This window comes from Anomaloglossus baeobatrachus, chromosome 4, assembly GCF_048569485.1.
Source record: "Anomaloglossus baeobatrachus isolate aAnoBae1 chromosome 4, aAnoBae1.hap1, whole genome shotgun sequence".
In the NCBI taxonomy this organism is placed as follows: Eukaryota; Metazoa; Chordata; class Amphibia; order Anura; family Aromobatidae; genus Anomaloglossus; species Anomaloglossus baeobatrachus.
The window spans coordinates 266,089,915-266,113,372 of NC_134356.1; the positions used below are offsets into that span (position 1 = coordinate 266,089,915).

Here is a 23,458-nt window from a genome sequence, read left to right on the forward strand (position 1 = left end):
TTTTTTTAAAGTATTTATAACCTTGCTTTAGTTATGCTAATTAGGCATTTGATTTAGGCGTGATAACCTGGAAAAAGGGCCAACTAATCTGGGGAACGAACGCCACATCAGCTGCTGAAATGCATAATTGACATAGGAAAAGCAGTAGTGGTAAATACTTAAAAAAAAAAAAAAAAAAAAAATGTTGAGTTAAAGGGAATCTGTCACCAGGTTTATGCTCCCCCATCTGAGAGCAGCGTAATGTAGAGACAGACCCTGATTCCAGCGATGTGTCACTTACTGAGCTGTTTGCTGTCATTTTGATAAAATCAATGTTTTCTCTGCTGCAGATCTAGCCGTTATACAGAACTCATGAATATGCTGGACAACCTTGCAGCATGCCAAGTAGTCCTCTAATGATAATCTACTGCTGATTTAATCTGTTCTTTTATCAAAACTACACGAAGCAGCCCAGTAAGTGACCCACCGCTGGAATCAGGATCTCTGCACCTACATTATGCTGCGCTCAGATTAGGTGGCAAAAACCTGGTGACAGATTCCCTTTAAAAGTTGATTCTGACTTTTAGTATTGCTACATCCAATAAGTGGCACCAGAGATGGTCGTCTTCCTTCTAAAGGGGCTATTTGCATATGTGTATTACTGTTTAATACTCCTCTGCCACCTTCTGGTTATATTCTAATATTGTGTGTATCATCTTGCTGAACAATAGTTTATTTCTTTATCGTTCCTTTGGGAGACCCAGACCATGGGTGTTTAGCTTCTGCCTCCGGAGGACACACAAAGTACTACACTTAAAAGTGTAGCTCCTCCCTCTGAGCTTATACACCCCCTGGTGAGCAGTCCCAGCCAGTTTATCGCTTTGTGTTCAGGAGGCATACATCCACACATGCATTCTCATCTGATTTGTTTGATTTTTGGAAAGAGTTTGAAGAAAAGCGGGTCCACGTCTGGACTCCCGGCATGTCCCTTCTCACCCCACTGTGTCGGCGGTGTTGTTAAGGTTGATTTCCAGGGCTGGAGCCTTACATGCCGCGCTCCTTCACCATCCCTCCTGGGCTCTGGCTTGAAGTGGGAGCCAGCACGGTCTCCATGCCTGGCAGGAGACCGGTCTCCATCCGCAGCCCTTCAGGACCCAGCTGGCCCGGAGCACTCATCCCCAGGGACCTGGCCCTGCGTCTCGGCAGCTTAGCTTTTCACCACCTGTTGGCGGGCAGGCACATCCGAGTCCAGTCAGACAACGCGACAGAAGTTGCCTACATCAATCACCAAGGCGGGACACGCAGCCGCCTGGCAATGTTGGAGGTACAACGCATCCTTCAATGGGCAGAGGACTCCAAGTCCACCATATCCGCAGTCCACATCCCAGGCGTGGAAAACTGGGAGGCAGATTATCTCAGCCGTCAAACCGTGGACGGTGGCGAGTGGTCCCTGCATCCGGCAGTGTTTCAGTCAATCTGCCGCAAATGGGGCACTCCGGACGTGGACCTAATGGCATCCCGTCACAACAACAAAGTTCCTGTTTACGTGGCTCGCTCCCACGATCCTCAGGCATTCGCCGCGGACGCTCTGGTTCAAGACTGGTCCCAGTTTCGGCTGTCCTACGTGTTTCCCCCTCTAGCTTTCTTGCCCAGAGTCCTGCGCAAGATCAGAATGGAGGGCCGTCGAGTCATCCTCATTGCACCGGACTGGCCCAGGCGAGCTTGGTACCCAGACCTGCTCCATCTGTCCGTAGAGGTGCCGTGGCATCTCCCGGACCGTCCAGACCTTCTCTCGCAAGGTCCGTTTTTCCGCCTGAATTCTGCGGCTCTCAAATTGACGGCGTGGCTCGAGTCCTGGATCTTGACGGCTTCTGGTATTCCTCCTGAAGTCATCTCCACTATGACTCGGGCCCGTAAGTCTTCCTCCGCTAAGATCTATCACAGGACTTGGAGAATTTTCCTGTCCTGGTGTAGCTCTACCGACCATCCTCCTTGGCCATTTTCCTTGCCGACCCTTCTGTCCTTTCTACAGTCCGGTCTGCAGCTAGGACTGTCCCTCAACTCTCTCAAGGGACAAGTCTCAGCTCTGTCAGTGCTGTTCCAGCGGCATCTCGCTCGGCTGGCTCAGGTCCGCACCTTCATGCAGGGCGCGTCTCACATCATTCTGCCTTACCGGCGGCCCTTGGATCCCTGGGACCTTAATTTGGTTCTCACGGTTTTGCAGAAACCCCCCTTTGAGCCTCTTAGGGAGGTTTCTTTGTTTCGTCTTTCACAGAAAGTGGCCTTTCTGGTGGCCATAACTTCCCTCAGGAGAGTCTCTGATTTGGCTGCGCTCTCTTCGGAGTCACCTTTTTTGGTTTTTCATCAAGACAAGGTGGTTCTCCATCCGACTCCGGACTTTCTTCCTAAGGTGGTCTCTCCTTTCCACCTTAACCAGGACATTACCCTACCTTCCTTTTGTCCGGCTCCTGTTCGTCGCTTTGAAAAAGCGTTGCATACTCTGGATCTGGTGCGTGCTCTCCGGATCTATGTGTCTCGCACCGCTGCTCTTAGGCGGTGCACTTCTCTTTTTGTGCTAACCAAAGGCCGGCGCAAGGGCCTCTCTGCTTCTAAGCCGACCTTAGCCCGTTGGATTAGGTCGACCATTTCGGACGCCTACCAGTGTACTCAGGTGCCTCCCCCGCCGGGGATCAAGGCACATTCGACCAGAGCTGTCGGTGCCTCTTAGGCTTTCAGGCACCAGGCTACGGCTCAACAAGTCTGTCAGGCTGCCACTTGGACTAGCCTGCATACCTTTTCGAAGCACTACCAAGTGCATGCTCATGCTTCGGCAGATGCGAGCTTGGGCAGACTCATCCTTCAGGCGGCTGTCGCCCATTTGTGAAGTTAGGTTCTGCCTACTTCTTAGTTTTTCTGTTTATTTCCCACCCATGGACTGCTTTGAGACGTCCCATGGTCTGGGTCTCCCAAAGGAACGATAAAGAAAAAGAGAATTTTGTTTACTTACCGTAAATTATTTTTCTTATAGTTCCGTATTGGGAGACCCAGCTCCCTCCCTGTTGCCTGTTGGCAATTTCTTGTTGTTTTCACCGGCTGTTGTCGTGGACAGAGTCTCCGGTTGTTCCGGCTCTTGCTCTGTTTTACTTGTGGGTGGCTATTCTCCTTCAGCTTTTGCACTAAACTGGCTGGGTCTGCTCACCAGGGGGTGTATAAGCTCAGAGGGAGGAGCTACACTTTTAAGTGTAGTACTTTGTGTGTCCTCCGGAGGCAGAAGCTAAACACCCATGGTCTGGGTCTCCCAATACGGAACTATAAGAAAAAGAATTTACGGTAAGTAACAAAATTCTCTTTTTTACTTGTGCTTTAATTCTGTAATGTTGTTGCGACCACCGCTTCTGTTTTTAATGCTGCTTAATTGTATTTGTTTTCTTACATACATGTTTATTAATGGATATAAGTTTTGCTCATTTTTAGTGTATATTCTTTTGTTGTGTTTTCTTTCTTTGGGTATAATGTGTATGGTAGCCTTAACAGTTATCTATCAACCAAATAGCCCTGCTTTTGTAACCCAAATCAATCCTTTTTGTATAAGGACAGATTTAAGATACATTTCAGGGATTGCTAATAACTAATGTTCCACCTTTAGGTTTAAAGGGAATCTGTCACCAGGTTGTTGCCACCTAATCTGAGAGCAGCATAATGTAGAGACAGAGACCCTGATTCCAGCGATGTGTCACTTACTGAGCTGCTTACTGTACTTTTGATAAAATCACTGATTAATCAGCAGTAGATTATCATTAGTGGACTACTTGACGTGCTGCAGCATATTCATGCTCGCTGTATAACCACTATAGTTACAGCAGAGAAAACATAGATTTTAGCAAAATGACAGCAAACAGCTCAGTAAGTGACACATAACTGGAATCAGGGTCTCTGTCTTTACATTATGCTGCTCTCGGATGGGGGAGCAAAAACCTGGTGACAGATTCCCTTTAAAGCGCCTCTGTAATAAATACATTTGTAAGGTGCCCACATAGGGTAAAATATCCAAACAATGATGCAATTGACTGAGCTATAAATAATGCAATTAATGATTGTTTCTACATCTTTCCTTATGGGAGACCCAGACCATGGGTGTATAGCTTCTGCCTCCGGAGGACACACAAAGTACTACACTAAAAAGTGTAGCTCCTCCCTCCGAGCATATACACCCCCTGGATAACCAAATATAGCCAGTTCAATGCTTTGTGTTCAGGAGGTGACACACACATGCATTCTCTTTTGATTTTTGATTTTTCATTTTTGATTTTAAAGAATTTGAAGAAAAGCGGGTCCAAGCCTGGACTCCCGGCATGTCCCTTCTCACCCCACTGTGTCGGCGGTGCTGTTAAGGTTGATTTTTACAAGGCTGGAGCCTTACATGCCGCGCTCCTTCACCATCCCTCGGGCTCTGGCTTGAAGTGGGAGCCAGCACGGTTCTCACTGCTTTGCAGGAGACCGGTCTCCATCCGCAGCCCTTTCAGGACCCTGCCGGACGGAGCGCTCATCCCTCAGGGACCTGGCCGTGTGTCTCATAAGCTAAGTATTGAGACGTTATTGAGGGGTCCCTTGTACATTTATTGTGGGGAGAGTGTGTTATTTAACTTTGCTGTAATTTCCGGCCGGTTCTCTGTTTTTTTCCTGAGAACCGCGCCGAGGGTGCCTGCTTGTCGGCCGCATGGAAAAATTTAGGTCCCAGCTTTGGCTGTGACCTACTTTCGTTTTCACTGCCCCTGCATGTCAGTCATGCAGGGGGACAGTGCGGCGCCGCCCACCGGCCGTTCAGCACAGGGGAGGACACTCCTCTCTGAGGAGATGTTTCCCTCCCCTGTATTTCTCCTTGGCCCTCCGGTTCCCGCTCTTGGACTAAACCCCGCCCCCCCTCCTCACTCCGGCGCCATTTTCTCAGCGTTCACACACTGATCGGCGCTGGCTGCTGCAGCTCTGCAATCTGTCTGGGGGTCCAAGCTGTGGAATCCGGAGGGCACACAAAACGGTCTGGTAAGCCACAACCTCTGGTTGTGGACTTTCTTATACACTCTCTGGGTGTCATTCTGAAGGAGTGTGTTCTTTACTGCAGAGCCTCCACCTCAGCAGCATGTCTCTCACTAGGAGCAAGGCTGCAAGGCTTTACTCTATATGCACTGCATGTAAGCTCATACTGCCTGAACCGAGCACATATCCACATTGTGATGCCTGCTCTAACATGGTGGTGCCTCAGCCTGGAGTCTCCCCAGGGGTCCCTCCGGCTGCTCCAGCCCCGGTGGCTGAACCCCCGGCTTGGGTAGCATCGTTTTCTAATGCTATCTCCCAGTCCTTTGCCGACTCCATGGGACAGCTGTCCCGGACTCTGCTGACCATGCATCAGCCCCCTTCTCAGGGCGCCTCTGCTGCTCCGACTCGCTCTGCAGAGCTCACAGAGGATTTTTCATCTGTTCCCGGACCCCGTCGTCCTAAACGGAGACGCAGGGACTCTTCTCCTTCCTCGTCCCACGGCTCTGATTCACGAGCTGAATTGCAGGGCGAGGAGGATGCCTTTACTGTGGGCTCAGACGCTACCTCTATGTACCCCATTGATCTAACCGAAGGTGATGCAGATGTTAGTGATTTGATTGCGTCCATTAATTCCGTACTGGACCTCAATCCACCAGTGTCAGAGGAACAAGCCTCTCTGGTAGAAAAACACCAGTTTACCTCACCTAAGAGAGCAAGGAGTATGTTTTTTAACCACTCCAGTTTTCAGGCCACTGTGACCAAACCCAGGGCCTGTCCTGACAAACGCTTTCCAAAGCGTAGTTCTGATGACCGTTTTCCCTTTCCACCAGAGGTGGTCAAGGAGTGGGCTCATTCACCAAAGGTAGATCCTCCGGTGTCTAGAATCTCAGCCCGGACAGTTGTATCTGTGGCGGATGGCACCTCACTTAAGGATTCCACTGACCGCCAGGTTGACCTTCTGGCCAAATCTGTTTATGAAGCGGCAGGGGCCTCGTTCTCCCCGTCTTTTGCAGCAGTGTGGGCTCTTAAGGCCGTCTCTGCTTCTCTGGCGGAGATGCATTCCCTCACCAGGGACTCTTTGCCCGAAATGGTTGCCTTAACTTCCCAGGCTTCGGCTTTTTCATCCTATGCCATGTCTGCCATTCTGGAGGCTTCTCACCGCACGGCGGTGGCTTCCGCTAATTCCCTCGCGATCCGCAGGATCTTGTGGCTTCGGGAGTGGAAAGCAGACGCTTCTTCCAAGAAGTACCTTGCTGGGCTCCCTTTTGCTGGGTCCCGGCTGTTCGGTGAACAACTGGATGAAATTATTAAGGAGGCTACTGGCGGGAAGAGTACTTCCTTGCCACAAACTAAAACCAGGAAACCTGTCCAGGGCAGGAACCAGTCGAGGTTTCGTTCCTTTCGTTCCTCTAACTGGTCATCCTCTAAGCCCTCAGCCTCGTCCACTAACTCAGCCAAGGATCGAAAACCCAGCTGGCGCACGAAGCCGCGTCATCAGAAGAACGGAGGAGCCGCTGCCAATAAGGCAGCCTCCTCTTGACTATCTGGCCGCGCCAGCAACGTCCTTGGTCGGTGGCAGGCTCTCCCACTTTGGCGACGTGTGGTTTCAACACGTCTCCGATCAGTGGGTGCGGGATATCATCTCCCACGGCTACAGGATAGAATTCTCTTCCAGCCCGCCAAACAGATTTTTTCTGTCCACTCCCCCCTGCTCCAAGGCCGCCGCCTTCTCTCAGGCCGTGGCATCCTTACAGGCCAACGGAGTAATTGTACCGGTTCCCGCCCGGGAACGGTTCAGAGGTTTCTACTCAAATCTCTTCCTAGTCCCCAAGAAGGACGGTTCCTTCCGGCCCATCCTGGATCTCAAGCTTCTCAACAAGCATGTTTAGGTGCGGCACTTTCGCATGGAATCTCTGCGATCAGTCATTGCCTCAATGACCCAAGGAGATTTTCTTGCATCCATCGAGATCAGAGATGCCTATTTGCATGTGCCAATTGCAGTTTCACACCAGCGTTGGCTACGTTTTGCAATCTGAGAGGAACATTTCCAATTCGTGGCTCTCCCCTTCGGGTTAGCCACGGCCCCTCGAGTATTCACCAAGGTCATGGCAGCAGTGGTTGCGGTTCTGCACCTCCAGGGGTTGGCAGTGATTCCTTACCTGGACGACCTTCTAGTCAAGGCTTCATCCAGTGCAGACTGTCAGCGGAGTGTCTCGCTCACTCTCGCCACGCTTGTTCAATTCGGGTGGCTTGTCAATCTGCCCAAGTCCACTCTGACCCCGACCCAGAAACTTACGTACCTAGGGATGCAATTCGAGACTCTGCCGACACTTGTGAAGCTGCCCTTAGTCAAACAGCAGTCCCTTCATCTGGCGGTGCGCTCTCTGTTGAGGCCCCACCGTCATTCCATCAGGCTCCTCATGCAGGTGCTGGGTCAGATGGTGGCATCAATGGAAGCGGTTCCCTTTGCCCAGTTCCATCTGCGTCCCCTGCAGCTGGACATTCTCCGCTGTTGGGACAAGTGGACCTCTTCCTTGCACAGGCTAGTGGCTCTGTCGCCACAGACCAGGAGCTCTCTTCAGTGGTGGCTTCGGCCCCTCTCTCTATCCCAGGGACGCTCCTGTCTGATCCCGTCCTGGGTGATTCTCACCACGGATGCCAGTCTATCCGGCTGGGGAGCAGTGTTTCTCCACCACCGAGCACAGGGCACTTGGACTCCGTCCGAATCAGCCCTCTCGATCAATGTGCTGGAAATCAGAGCTGTGCTCCTAGCTCTCGTAGCCTTTCACCACCTGTTGGCGGGCAAGCACATTCGAGTCCAGTCAGACAACGCGATAGCAGTTGCCTACATCAATCACCAGGGCGGGACTCGCAGCCGCCTAGCAATGTTGGAAGTTCAACGTATCCTTCAGTGGACGGAGGACTCCAAGTCCACCATATCCGCAGTCCACATCCCAGGCGTAGAAAACTGGGAGGCAGATTATCTCAGCCGTCAAACCGTGGACAGCGGCGAGTGGGCCCTGCATCCAGCAGTGTTCCGGTCAATCTGCCGCAAGTGGGGCACTCTGGAAGTGGATCTCATGGCATCCCGGCACAACAACAAGGTCCCGGTTTACGTGGCTCGCTCCCACGATCCTCAGGCCTTGGCAGCGGACGCGCTGGTTCAGGATTGGTCCCAGTTCCATCTGGCCTACGTGTTTCCCCCTCTAGCTCTCTTGCCCAGAGTCCTGCGCAAGATCAGAATGGAGGGCCGTCGGGTCATAATCATTGCTCCAGACTGGCCCAGGCGAGCTTGGTACCCAGACCTACTCTGTCTGTCCGTAGAGGTGCCGTGGCATCTCCCGGATCGCCCAGACCTTCTCACAAGGTCCGTTTTTCCGCCAGAATTCTGCGGCTCTCAGATTGACGGCGTGGCTCTTGAGTCCTGGATCTTGACGGCTTCAGGCATTCCTTCCGAGGTCATCTCCACTATGACTCAGGCTCGGAAGTCTTCCTCGGCCAGGATTTACCACAGGACTTGGAGAATTTTCCTGTCCTGGTGTCGCTCTTCCGGCCATGCTCCTTGGCCTTTTTCCTTGCCGACCATCCTGTCCTTTCTACAGTCCGGTCTGCAGCTAGGACTATCCCTCAATTCCCTCAAGGGACAGGTCTCGGCTCTGTCAGTGTTGTTCCAGCGGCGTATCGCCCGACTGGCCCAGGTGCGCACCTTCATGCAGGGCGCATCTCACATCATTCCTCCTTATCGGCGGCCGTTGGATCCCTGGGACCTTAATCTGGTCCTCATGGCCTTACAGAAACCCCCCTTTGAGCCTCTTAGGGAGGTTTCTTTGTTTCGACTTTCACAGAAAGTGGTCTTTCTAGTGGCCATAACTTCTCTCAGGAGAGTCTCTGATTTGGCTGCGCTCTCTTCGGAGTCACCCTTTTTGGTTTTTCACCAAGACAAGGTGGTTCTCCGTCCGACTCCGGACTTTCTCCCTAAGGTGGTGTCTCCTTTCCACCTTAACCAGGACATTTCATTGCCTTCCCTTTGTCCGGCCCCTGTGCATCGCTTTGAGAAAGCGTTGCATACTCTGGATCTGGTGCGGGCGCTCCGGATCTATGTGTCACGCACCGCTGCTCTTAGGCGGTGCACCTCTCTTTTTGTGCTGACCACAGGTCAGCGCAAGGGTCTCTCGGCTTCTAAACCGACCCTAGCTCGTTGGATTAGGTCGGCCATATCTGATGCCTACCAATGTACTCAGGTGCCTCCCCCGCCGGGGATTAAGGCGCACTCGACCAGAGCTGTCGGTGCCTCTTGGGCTTTCAGGCTACGGCTCAGCAGGTCTGTCAGGCTGCCACTTGGTCTAGTCTGCACACCTTTTCGAAGCACTACCAAGTGCATGCTCATGCTTCGGCAGATGCGAGCTTGGGCAGACGCATCCTTCAGGCGGCTGTCGCCCATTTGTGAAGTTAGGTTTTGCCTACTTCTCAGTTTTCTGTTTATTTCCCACCCATGGACTGCTTTGAGACGTCCCATGGTCTGGGTCTCCCATAAGGAACGATGAAGAAAAAGAGAATTTTGTTTACTTACCGTAAATTCTTTTTCTTATAGTTCCGACATGGGAGACCCAGCACCCTCCCTGTTGCCTGTTGGCAGTTCTTGTTCCGTGTGTTTTCACCGGCTGTTGTTGTAGACAGAGGTTCCGGTTATTCCGGGTTTTACTCTATCTCTACTTGTGGGTGGATGTCCTCCTTCAGCTTTTGCACTAAACTGGCTATATTTGGTTATCCAGGGGGTGTATATGCTCTGAGGGAGGAGCTACACTTTTTAGTGTAGTACTTTGTGTGTCCTCCGGAGGCAGAAGCTATACACCCATGGTCTGGGTCTCCCATGTCGGAACTATAAGAAAAAGAATTTACGGTAAGTAAACAAAATTCTCTTTTTTTATTCCTTTATTACATCCATAAAGGAATAAACTACTGGATGATAACGTACCCAAGTATCTGTAATGTGATTAGATTTTGCAGCTGAAAAGGAAAGTAGAGCCCAGTCATCTGCATTGTATCTGCATTGCTGGAAGATTGCTTCTCGGGCATTTAATGACAGAGGCACACATTTTTCAATGTCTTGTTTGATACAATTGAATCTAGCTTACCAAAGTGCTAAGTCTAACCTATTGGTATTTGTCTCTAGTGTTCTGGTATTGATGTGCGTTTATGTGATGTTGGTGAAGCAGTCCAAGAAGTTATGGAGTCATATGAAGTTGATATCGATGGCAAGACTTATCAAGGTGAGTGGTTGTTATACAGCGGGTATCTGCTATGTAAATGTGCGTAATGGCAGGAGACAATAGTTTAAAGCGCACCATTCACCAGGATTTTCCTATATAAACTAAAGCCAGTGCTATACTGGCACGATCATGCTTATTCTATACATACCTTTAGTTGTCAGCTAGGATGTATAGGGTTTGTAAAATGAGCAGCCTTTTGAATGACAGCAGCTGCCGATCAGCTGATATCTGGAGTGGATATTCATAGTGATTCCCGCCCCCCTGCCTGTGTGTCGTCCTCCTGTTATTTATGCTAATTCTATTATAAAATCGTTTTACTATCTGACTAGAAGGACCTGTGCTGATGTCATACCCATGTGACCAGAAGGGGCGGAACCTCAGCCCACAGAAAAATAATGTTGCTACCTGGTATCAGCTATGTTGGCTGAGGCCTTGCCCCTTCTGGTCACATGGGTATGACATCAGCACAGGTCATTCTTGCCACAGTAAAATGATTTTATAATCTAATTAGCATAAATAACGGGGTGGAAACGGGCAGGGGGGCGGGAATCACTATGAATACCCACCCCAGCTATTAGATGACCGGCAGCTGCTGTCATTGAAAAAGCTATACATGTTTCAAAACCTATACATCGGAGCTGACCACTACAGGTACTGTATGTAGAGAATCATCCTGATAGTGCCAGTGTAGCACTGACTTGAGGTTATAAAGGAAAATCCTGGTGATCGGTGCGCTTTAATAGCAGCACATTTCTCTGACTGGTAGACTTATTTTTAATCTTTTTTGCTTAGATCTATGTCAGGGGTCCTGATGAAGGCATTTCCCAATGTATGATTCTCTCGTGCTCTTATACAGAACCTGTGCACTGCAGTCACATTTTACATAAGGACCTCTGTAATATCTCACTTTCAGTGACCAATGAATCGTTACGTTTACGTTCTGCAGCAATATTGAGCAGAGAATGAGGGCACTGTCCCTTTTACATTAGAAATTGTGTAGTAGAAAACTTTTTTTTCCTCCTTTCTGCCTGAACGCATGGAACTAGCTTATGATCTACTGTATCCTTTAGTGCAAAAAATATAAAAATTGTGTAATACCATCTTAGTTTAATGTCTGTCCACTATAAAAATTCATGTGGCTTTTATTTCCATATATTTTTATCCATGTAATTTCAGTGAAACCCATACGGAATTTGAATGGTCATTCTATTGGACCCTATAGAATACATGGTGGAAAAACTGTGCCCATTGTGAAAGGTGGGGAAGCAACGCGAATGGAGGTACATACTGGTGGGCTTGACCTGTACTCCGTAGTGACTTTTGCATTTCAGACTCTTACAAGGACTTAAAATTGGCTGAATCAGACATCATTTTTTTTGACGAATAAGGAAAAACACAGTTTCATTGGTGGTGTCAGTTTGATCAGCTTTTTCACCAAGGACAAAAAAAAAAAAAAAAAAAAAGTTCCTCCACTGTCTTATCAGTGAGCAACCCATAGACCAGGTATATATATCTCATACTGTGTGTATATAATATATATACACACAATCCCCATATACTACATCACTACACCCGCCACATACTACACCTGTAATATACATCACTACATCCCTATACACTACACCTGTAATAAACTACACCTCTATATACCATACCACTATATACTACATCACTACACCCCTATATACACCTGTAATATACATCACTATATACTACACCTGTAATAAACTGCACCACTACATCACTATATACCTCACTTGTATTATACTACACCCCTATATACTACACCTGTATTCTACTACACCACTACACCCCTATTATACTACACCACTATATACTACACCCCCTCCATATACTACACCTGTAAAACTACATTCCCATATACCACACCACTACACCCCAAATATTTGTCAACAGTTAGAGTAGGCAAGCCAGATGTGGCCCGCGGGCCGCCCCTTGCCCAGGTCTGCCATAGACTCATTGTCAAGTTTGGTTTGACACGTAGACCAATATTGGACATAGCCCCCGTAACTTTGCACAGGCACAAAAAAAATCACGTGAACAGCCCCCTGAATTATTACACACAGATTGCCATCCATGTTTTTCACAGATAGCAATCATATGTGAAAGCCTGAAATGTGAATGAGCACTTAGGCTTGGGCTGCTTGGCAAACAGAAACGTTGTGCAACTTGTCTGCAACTATTTTCAATCTTTAATTCTGCTGTAAAAATTGACTAGTTTGCAGATAATCTAAACACAAGTCAGTTGGATTTGACTTGCATTGAAGTTGTATGCAAGTAGTCACTTGTGATAAGCGAAACCTTTAGAACATCAATTAAACATAATTCTGCTTTGCAAAAAGTTTTTTTTTTTTTTTCCTCTTTAAAGAGAACCAACCACCAGGATTTTGCAATATGAACTAAAGGCAGTGCCATACTGGCACTAAGATGCTGAATCCAAGCATACCTGTTGTAGAAAGATCGGATGTTTGGTTGCAGAAATATCTTTAATCAAAGTTGCAGAAATGCATTGTACTTTAATTGCCGGGTGCAACAGGAGAGGGAGTTTGTGTGTCAGGTCCTTGCAGTAAAGCCCTCCTTCAGCGTCATCTATGACGTGCCCCCTTTTCTTTGAGTATCACGCTGCCATTGCTGTTGGTGGTGCCTGCACGTTGATATAGTAATTCTATCTTTATTAAAATGGCAAAACTTGATTTCCTGCGCCATTTTATTGAAGACACTGCGGCGGACACTATGAGCGGCAGGGGTGCATGCACAAATTTAAAAAAAAAATAAATCTGCACACGCACCGATGCCCCTCACAGTATTCACCGCAGGGTCTTCAATAAAATGGCTCCACAGATCGCAGTTTGTGCATGCGTGGATTCTGGCACAATTTTAATGAAGACATAATTACTGCATCAGTGCACAGGCGCTGCCGCCAACAGCAATGGCAGCGGAGCGCGATATTGAAATAAAGAAAAGGGGTGCCCCCTTTTCTTTCAATATCTCGCGGCGCCAACATTGCTCTTGGCGGCAGCGTTTGTGCCATGCTGTCCTGTAGGACACAGGAGGAGTACTTTTACAGCGACGACCTGCCCCACATCGGCCCGCCCCTTTTGCACCCATCAATCAAAAGTACAGTGCATTTCTTCAACTTTGATTTAAAGATATTTCTGCAACCAAACATCAGATCTTTCTACAACAGGTATGCCTGGATTCAGCATCTTAGTGCCTGTATGACACTGCCTTTAGTTCACATTGCAAAATCCTGGTGGTTGGTCCTCTTTAACCCCTTCAGCCCCGGGGCACTTTCCGTTTTTGCGGTTTTGTTTTTTGCTCCCCTTCTTCCGAGAGCCGTAACTTTTTTATTTTTCCGTCAATCTTGCCATATGAGGGCTTGTTTGCGGGACAAGTTGTACTTTTAAATGAAACCATAAGTTTTACCATATGGTATACTGGAAAACAGCAAAACAAAATCCAAGTGTGGAAAAACTGCAAAAAAAAGTGTGATGGCACAATAGTTTTTGGGATGTTTTATTCACGGTGTTCACTATATGGTAAAACTGATGTGTGGGTATGATGCCTGAGGTCGGTGCGAGTTTATAGACACCAAACATGTATAGGTTTACATGTATCTAAGGGGTTAAAAAATTCACAAGCTTGTCCAATAAGTGGCGCACGTTTTGCGCCATTTTCCAAACAAGTAGCGTTCTCGTTTTTTGGGATCTATGGCTCAGTGACTGCTTATTTTTTGCGTCTCGAGCTGTTGTTTCTAATGGTACCATTTTTGCGCAGATGCTACATTTTGATCGCCTGTTATTGCATTTTGTGTAAAACTTGCGGCGACCAAAAAAAAAACGTAATTTTGGCGTTTGGAATTTTTTTGCCACTACGCCGTTTACCAATCAAATTAATTGATTTTATATTTTGATCGGGCATTTCTGAACGCGGTGATACCAAATATGTGTATATATTTATTTTAACCCTTTAATTTTCAATGGGGGGAAAGGGGGGTGATTTGAACTTTTTAGGTTTTTTTTTTTTATTTTTTAAAACTTTTTTTTTACTTTTTTTTTTAATTTTTTTTAGTCCCCCTAGGGGGGGCTATAGTGATCAGCAATCCGATCGCTCTTATCTATCTGCTTATCACAGCTATACAGCTGTAAACAGCAGATTCAGTCACTTTCTGTTTCTCTCTGCTCGCGGCTGAAGGAAAACGAAAGTGAAACTTCATAGCTGCAGGCGTCATCACATGACCCTGTGCTACGATGGCAACCACCGAAAGTCACCTGATCACGCACGTGACTTCCGGTGGGGGCAACGGGAAGTAAAAAACATGGCCGCGCGCATATAGATTATGCTGGCAGACTTTGGCAGTGAGATTTAAGGGGTTAAATGTTGCGAGTGGAAGCGATTCCACTCGCAACATGCAGGCACACATGTCAGCTGTTGAAAACAGCTGATATGTGTGCCGACTGCCGCCGCCTGCCCGCGGCAGGGGGCGGGGCTTAAGGGGACACGCTCCATGACGGATATATCCGTCCATGGTCGTGAAGGGGTTAATCATCTTTTATATTACTGGATGTTGTGCAAAAGAGCCTGAGCTGTCTGCCAGTATTTCTAGTGTTGTTTTGTTTTTCAGGAAGGTGAGGTCTATGCAATAGAAACATTCGGTAGTACTGGAAAAGGAGTCGTTCACGATGACATGGAGTGTTCGCACTACATGAAGAACTTTGATGTTGGACATGTGCCAATTAGGTAAAATCTGATTACTGAAATCCACTACATTGGTTATTAAAAAACCCCTGACCAACTTATGTTACTTGGTGGCTTGATCTGATGGGTGAAGCTTCTTGTGTGTAGCGTAAAATGTGAAAGCTTGAAGTGCAGGGTCACGGTTATTACCTCGTGTGAATACATTATCATGTTGCTTTTTGTTTCTAATTTCCAGGCTTCCGCGAGCAAAACACTTGCTGAACGTCGTCAATGAGAATTTTGGCACTCTTGCTTTTTGCCGCAGATGGCTAGATCGCCTGGGAGAGAGTAAATACCTAATGGCACTAAAGAACCTGTGTGACTTGGGTATAGTAGACCCCTACCCACCTCTCTGTGACATCAAAGGCTCCTACACAGCACAATTTGAGCACACCATATTATTGCGCCCAACCTGCAAGGAAGTTGTGAGCAGAGGAGATGATTATTAAAGCTATGTAGAACTTGGTTCTGTCTCTAAATACTGCTTCTGTTGAAGCCCCTTGTGTAATATTAATTCGGAATAAAAAAGGCTTTAACAGATGTCATTCCAATATCTGGAAATGGAATGGATGTGGTTAAAGGTATAGCTTTACTAACAATCGGGCAAGATTATGAATTGCTTCATTGTCCGGCTTGCTGGTTTAGGGGAATGTGTGATGTTACATTTTACTTTGAAAACTATTTTGCATTTAAGAGGCTTTTGAAATATTTATATTTACTTAAATTGCCACAAGTTTCTCGATTCTGCAAATACTAGCATTGCATTCTAATTCCCTGGAAACCGTTTTGTAAAAAATAAAGTTTAATTTTTGGGTCACTATCTCTTCTTTTAAGAAAATGATTTCTTTTATAGATTTGAGTTCTTGGTATTGGGTTCAATGTCATCAAGTTGTATGTTTATGGGACGAATCACTGTCCTAAATTTTTATTTTTTTTCTTCATTTGCGGAACACAAACCTCTCATTTGTTTTAAAATATGCATTGTTTGCCATTTCTAAAAAAAAAAAAAAAACCAAAATTATTGGAAAGGTAAATGTGTTTGTATGATTATACACGAATTGAGACTTGGGCAAGTTATGGCCTTTGGGCCACCTCTGGTCCTGGCTGGCCTGCAGACTGAGACAGATAATGGGCTGAAATGGTGTCCTATGGACCTCACCATGCAGCCACTTTCCCTCGCCTGGTGCCCTAATTTATTCTGAAGATGCAGATAGCAGTGAGTATAATGGTGGAGGAGGGGGCTGCCAGCTTTCTTTCACCATTCACCATGTGCAACTGAGACAGGAGACCCTGACGTCACTACATCGAATCTGTTCACAAGCAAAGATGGAAGTAGAGCACTGCGGGAAGCGGAAGCAAGGTTTTTTCTTCGGCGCTCCATTGGGAGACCCAGACGATTGGGTGTATAGCACTGCCTCCGGAGGCCACACAAAGCATTACACTAAAAAGTGTAAGGCCCCTCCCCTTCTGGCTATACACCCCCAGTGGGATCACTGGCTCACCAGTTTTCTGCTTTGTGCGAAGGAGGTCAGACATCCACGCATAGCTCCACTGTTTAGTCAGCAGCAGCTGCTGACTATATCGGATGGAAGAAAAGAGAGCCCATATAGGGCCCCCAGCATGCTCCCTTCTCACCCCACTTCTGTCGGGTGTTTGTTAAGGTTGAGGTACCCATTGCGGGTACGGAGGCTGGAGCCCACATGCTGCTTTCCTTCCCCATCCCCCTGAGGGGCTCTGTGGAAGTGGGATCTTACCGGCCCCCAAACCCTGAGGCCGAGCTCCATCCACAGACCCAGAGACCCTGCTGGAGGAGCTGAGTACAGTCAGGGACAAGGCCCTGCAACGTTCAGGTACTCTGTGTCCCCGCACAGACAGGCCACGCACACTCCAGGCTTGCTGGGTGTGCTAGTGCGCCGGGGGCACTAGCGCTGCGCACTCGGGTTAGAGTCACTGCAGCTTAGCTGAGTGATTTTATGTCTTGGGAACTACCGCGCCGGCCGCTCCGGGAGCGGCGGCGCCGCTGGGACTTGTAGTGCGCCGGGGACTCGCGCTGCCCGCGCTTTTACGGCGGCAGCGCTCATAAATCTAGTCCCCGGCTTTTGCGGCCTAGCTCTGCTTCGTTCCCGCCCCCACCCTGTCAATCAGGGAAAGGGAGAGACGCTGTTCTATAGCCAGCGCCGAGGGCTGGAGTCTTATTTACATACTCCAGCCCTCTCACTGGGCACAGTGGGACGCAAGTTTCCCGCTCTTGGTCTCAACACGCCCAGGGCCCGCCCCTCTCCACAGGACGCCGGCAGCCATTCCTGCATGCAGTCTGGCTGGAGAACGGACACAGGCTCTGGGGGACTCAGACAAGGGACTCTGGCGACCACACACCCGCGTTTATGCGGGCGGTAAGCTGCACATAAGTGCTGGCCCCACTAGTGCCACAGTGTTATTTGGTGCATTTTTTCCCTGTACCATATATATTTATATTGCACTGTACAGTCGCTTCTTGGCTTATACCCTACATTGCTCTGAGGAGACAACAACATGTCATCCGCAAAACGCAAGGGTGCCAAGGCACAGGCGGTATGCACTGCTTGTGCCGCATGTGGGGCTAATCTACCGGCAGGTTCCAATGACCCCCATTGTGTGCAATGTTCAATCCCTGTGCCACTTCGGCAGCCAGAGTCTATGGTAGTAGTGGCCCAGGCAGAGACGCCTGTGAACCCTGCCCCGGTGACGGGGACAGAATTTGCAGTTTTTGCTGATAAGATGTCTGTGACTATGACAAAAATCCTGGAAACCTTGCAGTCCAGGCCAGTTTCTCAGACCATGGACACTGCTGTGTCTATGCTCCCCGGTCCCCCTCAGTTGGAACTAATCCGTACTTCAAGGGGGTCCCAGGCATCACAGGCTGAAGACTCTGACTCGGATGACAGTCCCAGGCAGCCTAAGCGAGCTCGCTGGGAAAGACCCTCGCCGTCATCACACTGGTCAGGGTCTCAGCGAGACGAGGCTCTGTATGAGGAGACAGAGGTGGGTGATCAGGAATCTAATCCTGACACCGCTCTCAATCTAGATACCCCTGATGGTGACGCTATGGTAAATGACCTTATAGCGGCCATCAATAGACTGTTGGATATTTCTCCCCCAGCCCCTTCAGCAGAGGAGGCAGCTGCACAGCAGGAGAAGTTCCATTTCCGGTATCCTAAGCGTAAATTGAGTACTTTTCTGGACCACTCTGACTTCAGAGAATCAGTCCAGAAACATCATGCTTATCCAGATAAGCGTTTCTCCAAACGTCTTAAGGTTACACGTTATCCCTTTCCCCCTGACGTGGTCAAACGCTGGACCCAGTGTCCAAAGGTGGACCCCCCAATCTCCAGGCTTGCGGCTAGATCCATAGTTGCAGTGGAAGATGGGGCTTCACTTAAAGATGCCAATGACAGACAGATGGACCTTTGGTTAAAGTCTGTCTATGAAGCTATCGGCGCGTCGTTTGCTCCAGCATTCGCGGCCGTGTGGGCACTCCAAGCTATTTCAGCTGGCCTGGCACAGGTGGACTCTATCATACGTCCAGCAGTGCCGCGAGTAGCGTCCCTAACCTCGCAAATGTCTGCGTTTGCGACTTACGCTATCAACGCTGTCCTGGACTCTACGAGCCGTACCTCAATGGCGTCTGCCAACTCTGTGGTTTTGCGCAGAGCCTTGTGGTTAAAGGAATGGAAAGCAGATTCTGCTTCCAAGAAATGTTTAACCAGCTTGCCACTATCTGGAGACAGACTGTTTGGTGAGCAATTGGCTGAGATCATTAAACAGTCCAAGGGTAAGGACTCCTCCTTACCCCAGCCCAGATCGAGCAAACCTCAACAGAGGAAGTGGCAGTCGAGGTTTCGGTCCTTTCGAGGCTCCAGCAAGACCCACTTCTCCTCGTCCAAAGGGACTCAGAAGGAGCAAAGGAGCTCAGATTCCTGGCGGGCTCATTCACGCCCCAAGAAAGCAACCGGAGGAACCGCTTCCAAGGCGGCTGCCTCATGACTTTCGGCCTCTCCCCTCCGCATCCTCGGTCGGTGGCAGGCTCTCCCGCTTTTGCGACATTTGGCTGCCACAGGTCAAAGACCGGTGGGTAGCAGACATTTTGTCTCACGGGTACAGGATAGAATTCAGTTCTCATCCTCCGCCTCGGTTCTTCAGAACCTCCCCACATCCCGACCGAGCAAATGCCCTTCTGCAGGCGGTGTGCTCACTAAGAGCAGAAGGAGTGGTGATCCCTGTTCCTCTGCAGGAACAAGGACAAGGTTTTTACTCCAATCTCTTCGTGGTTCCAAAAAAGGACGGCTCGTTCCGTCCTGTTCTGGACCTAAAGCTGCTCAACAAGCATGTGAACGTCAGGCGGTTCCGGATGGAATCCCTCCGCTCCGTCATTGCCTCAATGTCTCAAGGAGATTTCCTTGCATCAATAGACATCAAAGATGCTTATCTCCACGTGCCGATTGCTACAGAGCACCAACGTTTTTTACGTTTCGTGATAGGAGACGACCATCTCCAGTTCGTAGCTCTGCCATTTGGTCTGGCGACAGCCCCACGGGTTTTCACCAAGGTCATGGCGGCAGTGGTAGCAGTCTTGCATTCTCAGGGACATTCGGTGATTCCTTACTTAGACGATCTACTTGTCAAAGCACCCTCTCAAGAGGCATGCCAACACAGCCTGAATGTTGCGCTGGAGACTCTCCAGACTTTCGGGTGGATCATCAACTTTTCAAAGTCAAACCTGGCACCGACTCAATCACTAACGTATCTTGGCATGGAGTTTCATACTCTCTCAGCGATAGTGAAGCTTCCGCTGGACAAGCAGCGGTCACTACAGACAGGGGTGCAGTCTCTCCTTCAGGGTCAGTCGCACCCCTTAAGGCGCCTCATGCACTTCCTAGGGAAGATGGTGGCAGCAATGGAGGCAGTCCCGTTCGCGCAGTTTCATCTGCGCCCACTTCAATGGGACATTCTCCGCCAATGGGACGGGAAGACAACTTCCCTAGACAGGACAGTCTCCCTTTCTCAGATGACCAAGGACTCTCTGCAATGGTGGCTTCTTCCCACCTCATTATCACAGGGAAGATCATTCCTGCCCCCATCCTGGGCAGTGGTCACGACAGACGCGAGTCTGTCAGGGTGGGGAGCAGTTTTTCTCCACCACAGGGCTCAAGGGACGTGGACTCAGCAGGAGTCCACCCTTCAGATCAATGTTCTGGAAATCAGGGCAGTGTATCTTGCCCTATTAGCCTTCCAGCAGTGGCTGGAAGGAAAGCAGATCCGAATTCAGTCGGACAACTCCACAGCGGTGGCATACATCAACCACCAAGGAGGGACACGCAGTCGGCAAGCCTTCCAGGAAGTCAGGCGGATTCTGATGTGGGTGGAGGAAAGAGCATCCACCATATCCGCAGTTCACATCCCGGGCGTAGAAAACTGGGAAGCAGACTTCCTCAGTCGCCAGGGCATGGACGCAGGGGAATGGTCCCTTCACCCGGACGTGTTTCAGGAAATCTGCCGCCGCTGGGGGGTGCCGGACGTCGACCTAATGGCGTCTCGGCACAACAACAAGGTCCCGACCTTCATAGCGCGGTCTCGCGATCAAAGAGCTCTAGCGGCAGACGCCTTAGTGCAAGATTGGTCGCAGTTCCGGCTCCCTTATGTGTTTCCACCTCTGGCACTCTTGCCCAGAGTGTTACGCAAGATCAGATCCGATTGCGGCCGCGTCATACTCGTCGCCCCAGGCTGGCCGAGGAGGTCGTGGTACCCGGATCTGTGGCATCTCACGGTCGGCCAACCGTGGGCACTACCAGACCGACCAGACTTACTGTCCCAAGGGCCGTTTTTCCATCGGAATTCTGCGGCCCTGAACCTGACTGTGTGGCCATTGAGTCCTGGATCCTAGCGTCTTCAGGATTATCCCAAGGGGTCGTTGCCACCATGAGACAGGCTAGGAAGCCCACGTCTGCTAAGATCTACCACAGAACGTGGAAGATATTCTTATCCTGGTGCTCTGCACAAGGAGTATCCCCCTGGCCATTCGCGTTACCTGTCTTTCTTTCCTTCCTGCAATCTGGGTTGGAAAAGGGCTTGTCGCTCGGCTCTCTTAAAGGGCACGTCTCGGCACTATCCGTGTTTTTTCAAAAGCGTCTAGCGCGACTTTCTAAGGTGCGCACGTTCCTGCAGGGGGTGTGTCATATCGTACCCCGTACAGGAGGCCGTTAGATCCGTGGGATCTAAACAAGGTCCTTGTTGCTCTCCAGAAGCCGCCTTTCGAGCCCCTGAGGGATGTGTCACTTTCTCGACTCTCACAGAAAGTGGCATTTCTGGTAGCGGTCACGTCTCTTCGGAGAGTGTCTGAACTAGCAGCGCTGTCATCCAAAGCTCCTTTCCTGGTGTTCCACCAGGACAAGGTAGTGCTGCGCCCCATTCAGGAGTTTCTCCCTAAGGTGGTATCCTGATTAAGGTGAAAAGAGGATATCTCCTTGCCTTCCTTTTATCCGCATGCAGTTCATCGGTATGAAAAGGATCTACATTTGTTGGATCTGGTGAGAGCACTCAGAATCTACATTTCCCGCACGGCGCCCCTGCGCCGCTCGGATGCACTCTTTGTCCTTGTCGCTGGTAAGCGCAAAGGGTCGCAGGCTTCAAAAGCCACCCTGGCTCGATGGATCAAAGAACCAATTCTTGAAGCCTACCGTTCTGCTGGGCTTCCGGTTCCATCAGGGCTGAAGGCCCATTCTGCCAGAGCCGTGGGTGCGTCCTGGGCATTACGACACCAGGCTACGGCTCAACAGGTGTGCCAGGCAGCTACCTGGTCGAGTCTGCACACTTTCACCAAACATTATCAGGTGCATACCTATGCTTCGGCGGACGCCAGCCTAGGTAGAAGAGTCCTGCAGGCGGCAGTTGCCTCCCCGTAGGGGAGGGCTGTCTTTGCAGCTCTAACATGAGGTATTTCTTTACCCACCCAGGGACAGCTTTTGGACGTCCCAATCGTCTGGGTCTCCCAATGGAGCGCCGAAGAAGAAGGGAATTTTGTTACTTACCGTAAATTCCTTTTCTTCTAGCTCCTATTGGGAGACCCAGCACCCGCCCTGTTGTCCTTCGGGATTTCTGGTTGTTTTTCGGGTACACATGTTGTTCATGTTGAACGGTTTTCAGTTCTCCGACGTTACTTCGGAGTGAATTTGTTTAAACCAGTTATTGGCTTTCCTCCTTCTTGCTTTTGCACTAAAACTGGTGAGCCAGTGATCCCACTGGGGGTGTATAGCCAGAAGGGGAGGGGCCTTACACTTTTTAGTGTAATGCTTTGTGTGGCCTCCGGAGGCAGTGCTATACACCCAATCGTCTGGGTCTCCCAATAGGAGCTAGAAGAAAAGGAATTTACGGTAAGTAACAAAATTCCCTTCTTCTTTGTCGCTCCATTGGGAGACCCAGACAATTGGGTGTATAGCTTCTGCCTCTGGAGGCCACACAAAGCAATTACACTTTAAAAAGTGTAACCCCTCCCCTCTGCTATACACCCTCCCGTGCATCACGGGCCCCTCAGTTTTTTGCTTTGTGTTGAAGGAGGCACACATTCACGCAAGCTCCACGTTTTAGTCAGCAGCAGCTGCTGACTTTATCGGATGGAAGACAAGAGGGCCCCTATGGGGCCCCCGGCATGCTCCCTTCTCACCCCACTCAGGTCGGCGGTGTTGTTAAGGTTGAGGTACCCATTGCGGGTACACAGGCTGGAGCCACATGCCGCTTTCCTTCCCCATCCCTTAGGGGCTCTGGGGAAGTGGGATCCTATCCGGTCATCCAGACACTGGGACCGGTCTCCCTCCGCAGCCCCTGGGGGAATCTGCCGGACAGGAGACGGAGTATCGTCAGGGACATGGCCCTGCATCCACAGGTACTCTGTGTCCCCGTTGGGACGGCGCATAAAGCACCTTGGGCCCAGACGCTGCAGCGACTGCGGCATGGGTATGGGTCCGGGACTACCGCGCCGACCGTGCACTGCCGGCCGGCCGCGGTTTTAACTTTAGTCCCTGGCTTTTGCGGCCTAGTATAGTATTCTCCCGCCCTCAGGCCTGCCAGTGAGGGAAAAGGGCAGGACGGTCGGTATGACGCCGACAGTGAGGGCTGGAGTACACTGAGCTGTCCTCCGCCCCCCTCACTACTCACGCTGGGGCACCAGATTCCCGCACTTTTGTGACTACGCCCACGCCTCCCTCCTCCTCTGAGAACGCCGTCAGCCATTTTTTCAGCACATTCTGCGGTGGAGAACTTCTGGCTGCAGCTGAGGGAGACCCGGGGCAGGGAATCTGGTGGCCACACAGAGCGGTTGGTAAGCCACACCGGTCTGCCGGTGCTGGACCCCCCAGAGTGCCGAACTGTATATATATATATATATA

At 49.8% G+C, this 23,458-nt stretch overlaps 1 protein-coding gene across 1 annotated transcript in view; it reads left to right on the forward strand.

The window, feature by feature from the left end:
- Positions 1 to 15,861, forward strand: part of METAP2 (methionyl aminopeptidase 2) — a 48,626-nt gene extending 32,765 nt beyond the window's left edge. The window contains exons 8-11 of the mRNA XM_075344815.1: positions 10,187 to 10,283; positions 11,460 to 11,563; positions 14,929 to 15,044; positions 15,238 to 15,861. Coding sequence (XP_075200930.1) covers positions 10,187 to 10,283; positions 11,460 to 11,563; positions 14,929 to 15,044; positions 15,238 to 15,490 — 570 coding nt within the window. The 3' untranslated portion in view covers positions 15,491 to 15,861. The remainder of the gene's footprint in view (positions 1 to 10,186; positions 10,284 to 11,459; positions 11,564 to 14,928; positions 15,045 to 15,237) is intronic.
- Positions 15,862 to 23,458: the final 7,597 nt, after the last annotated feature.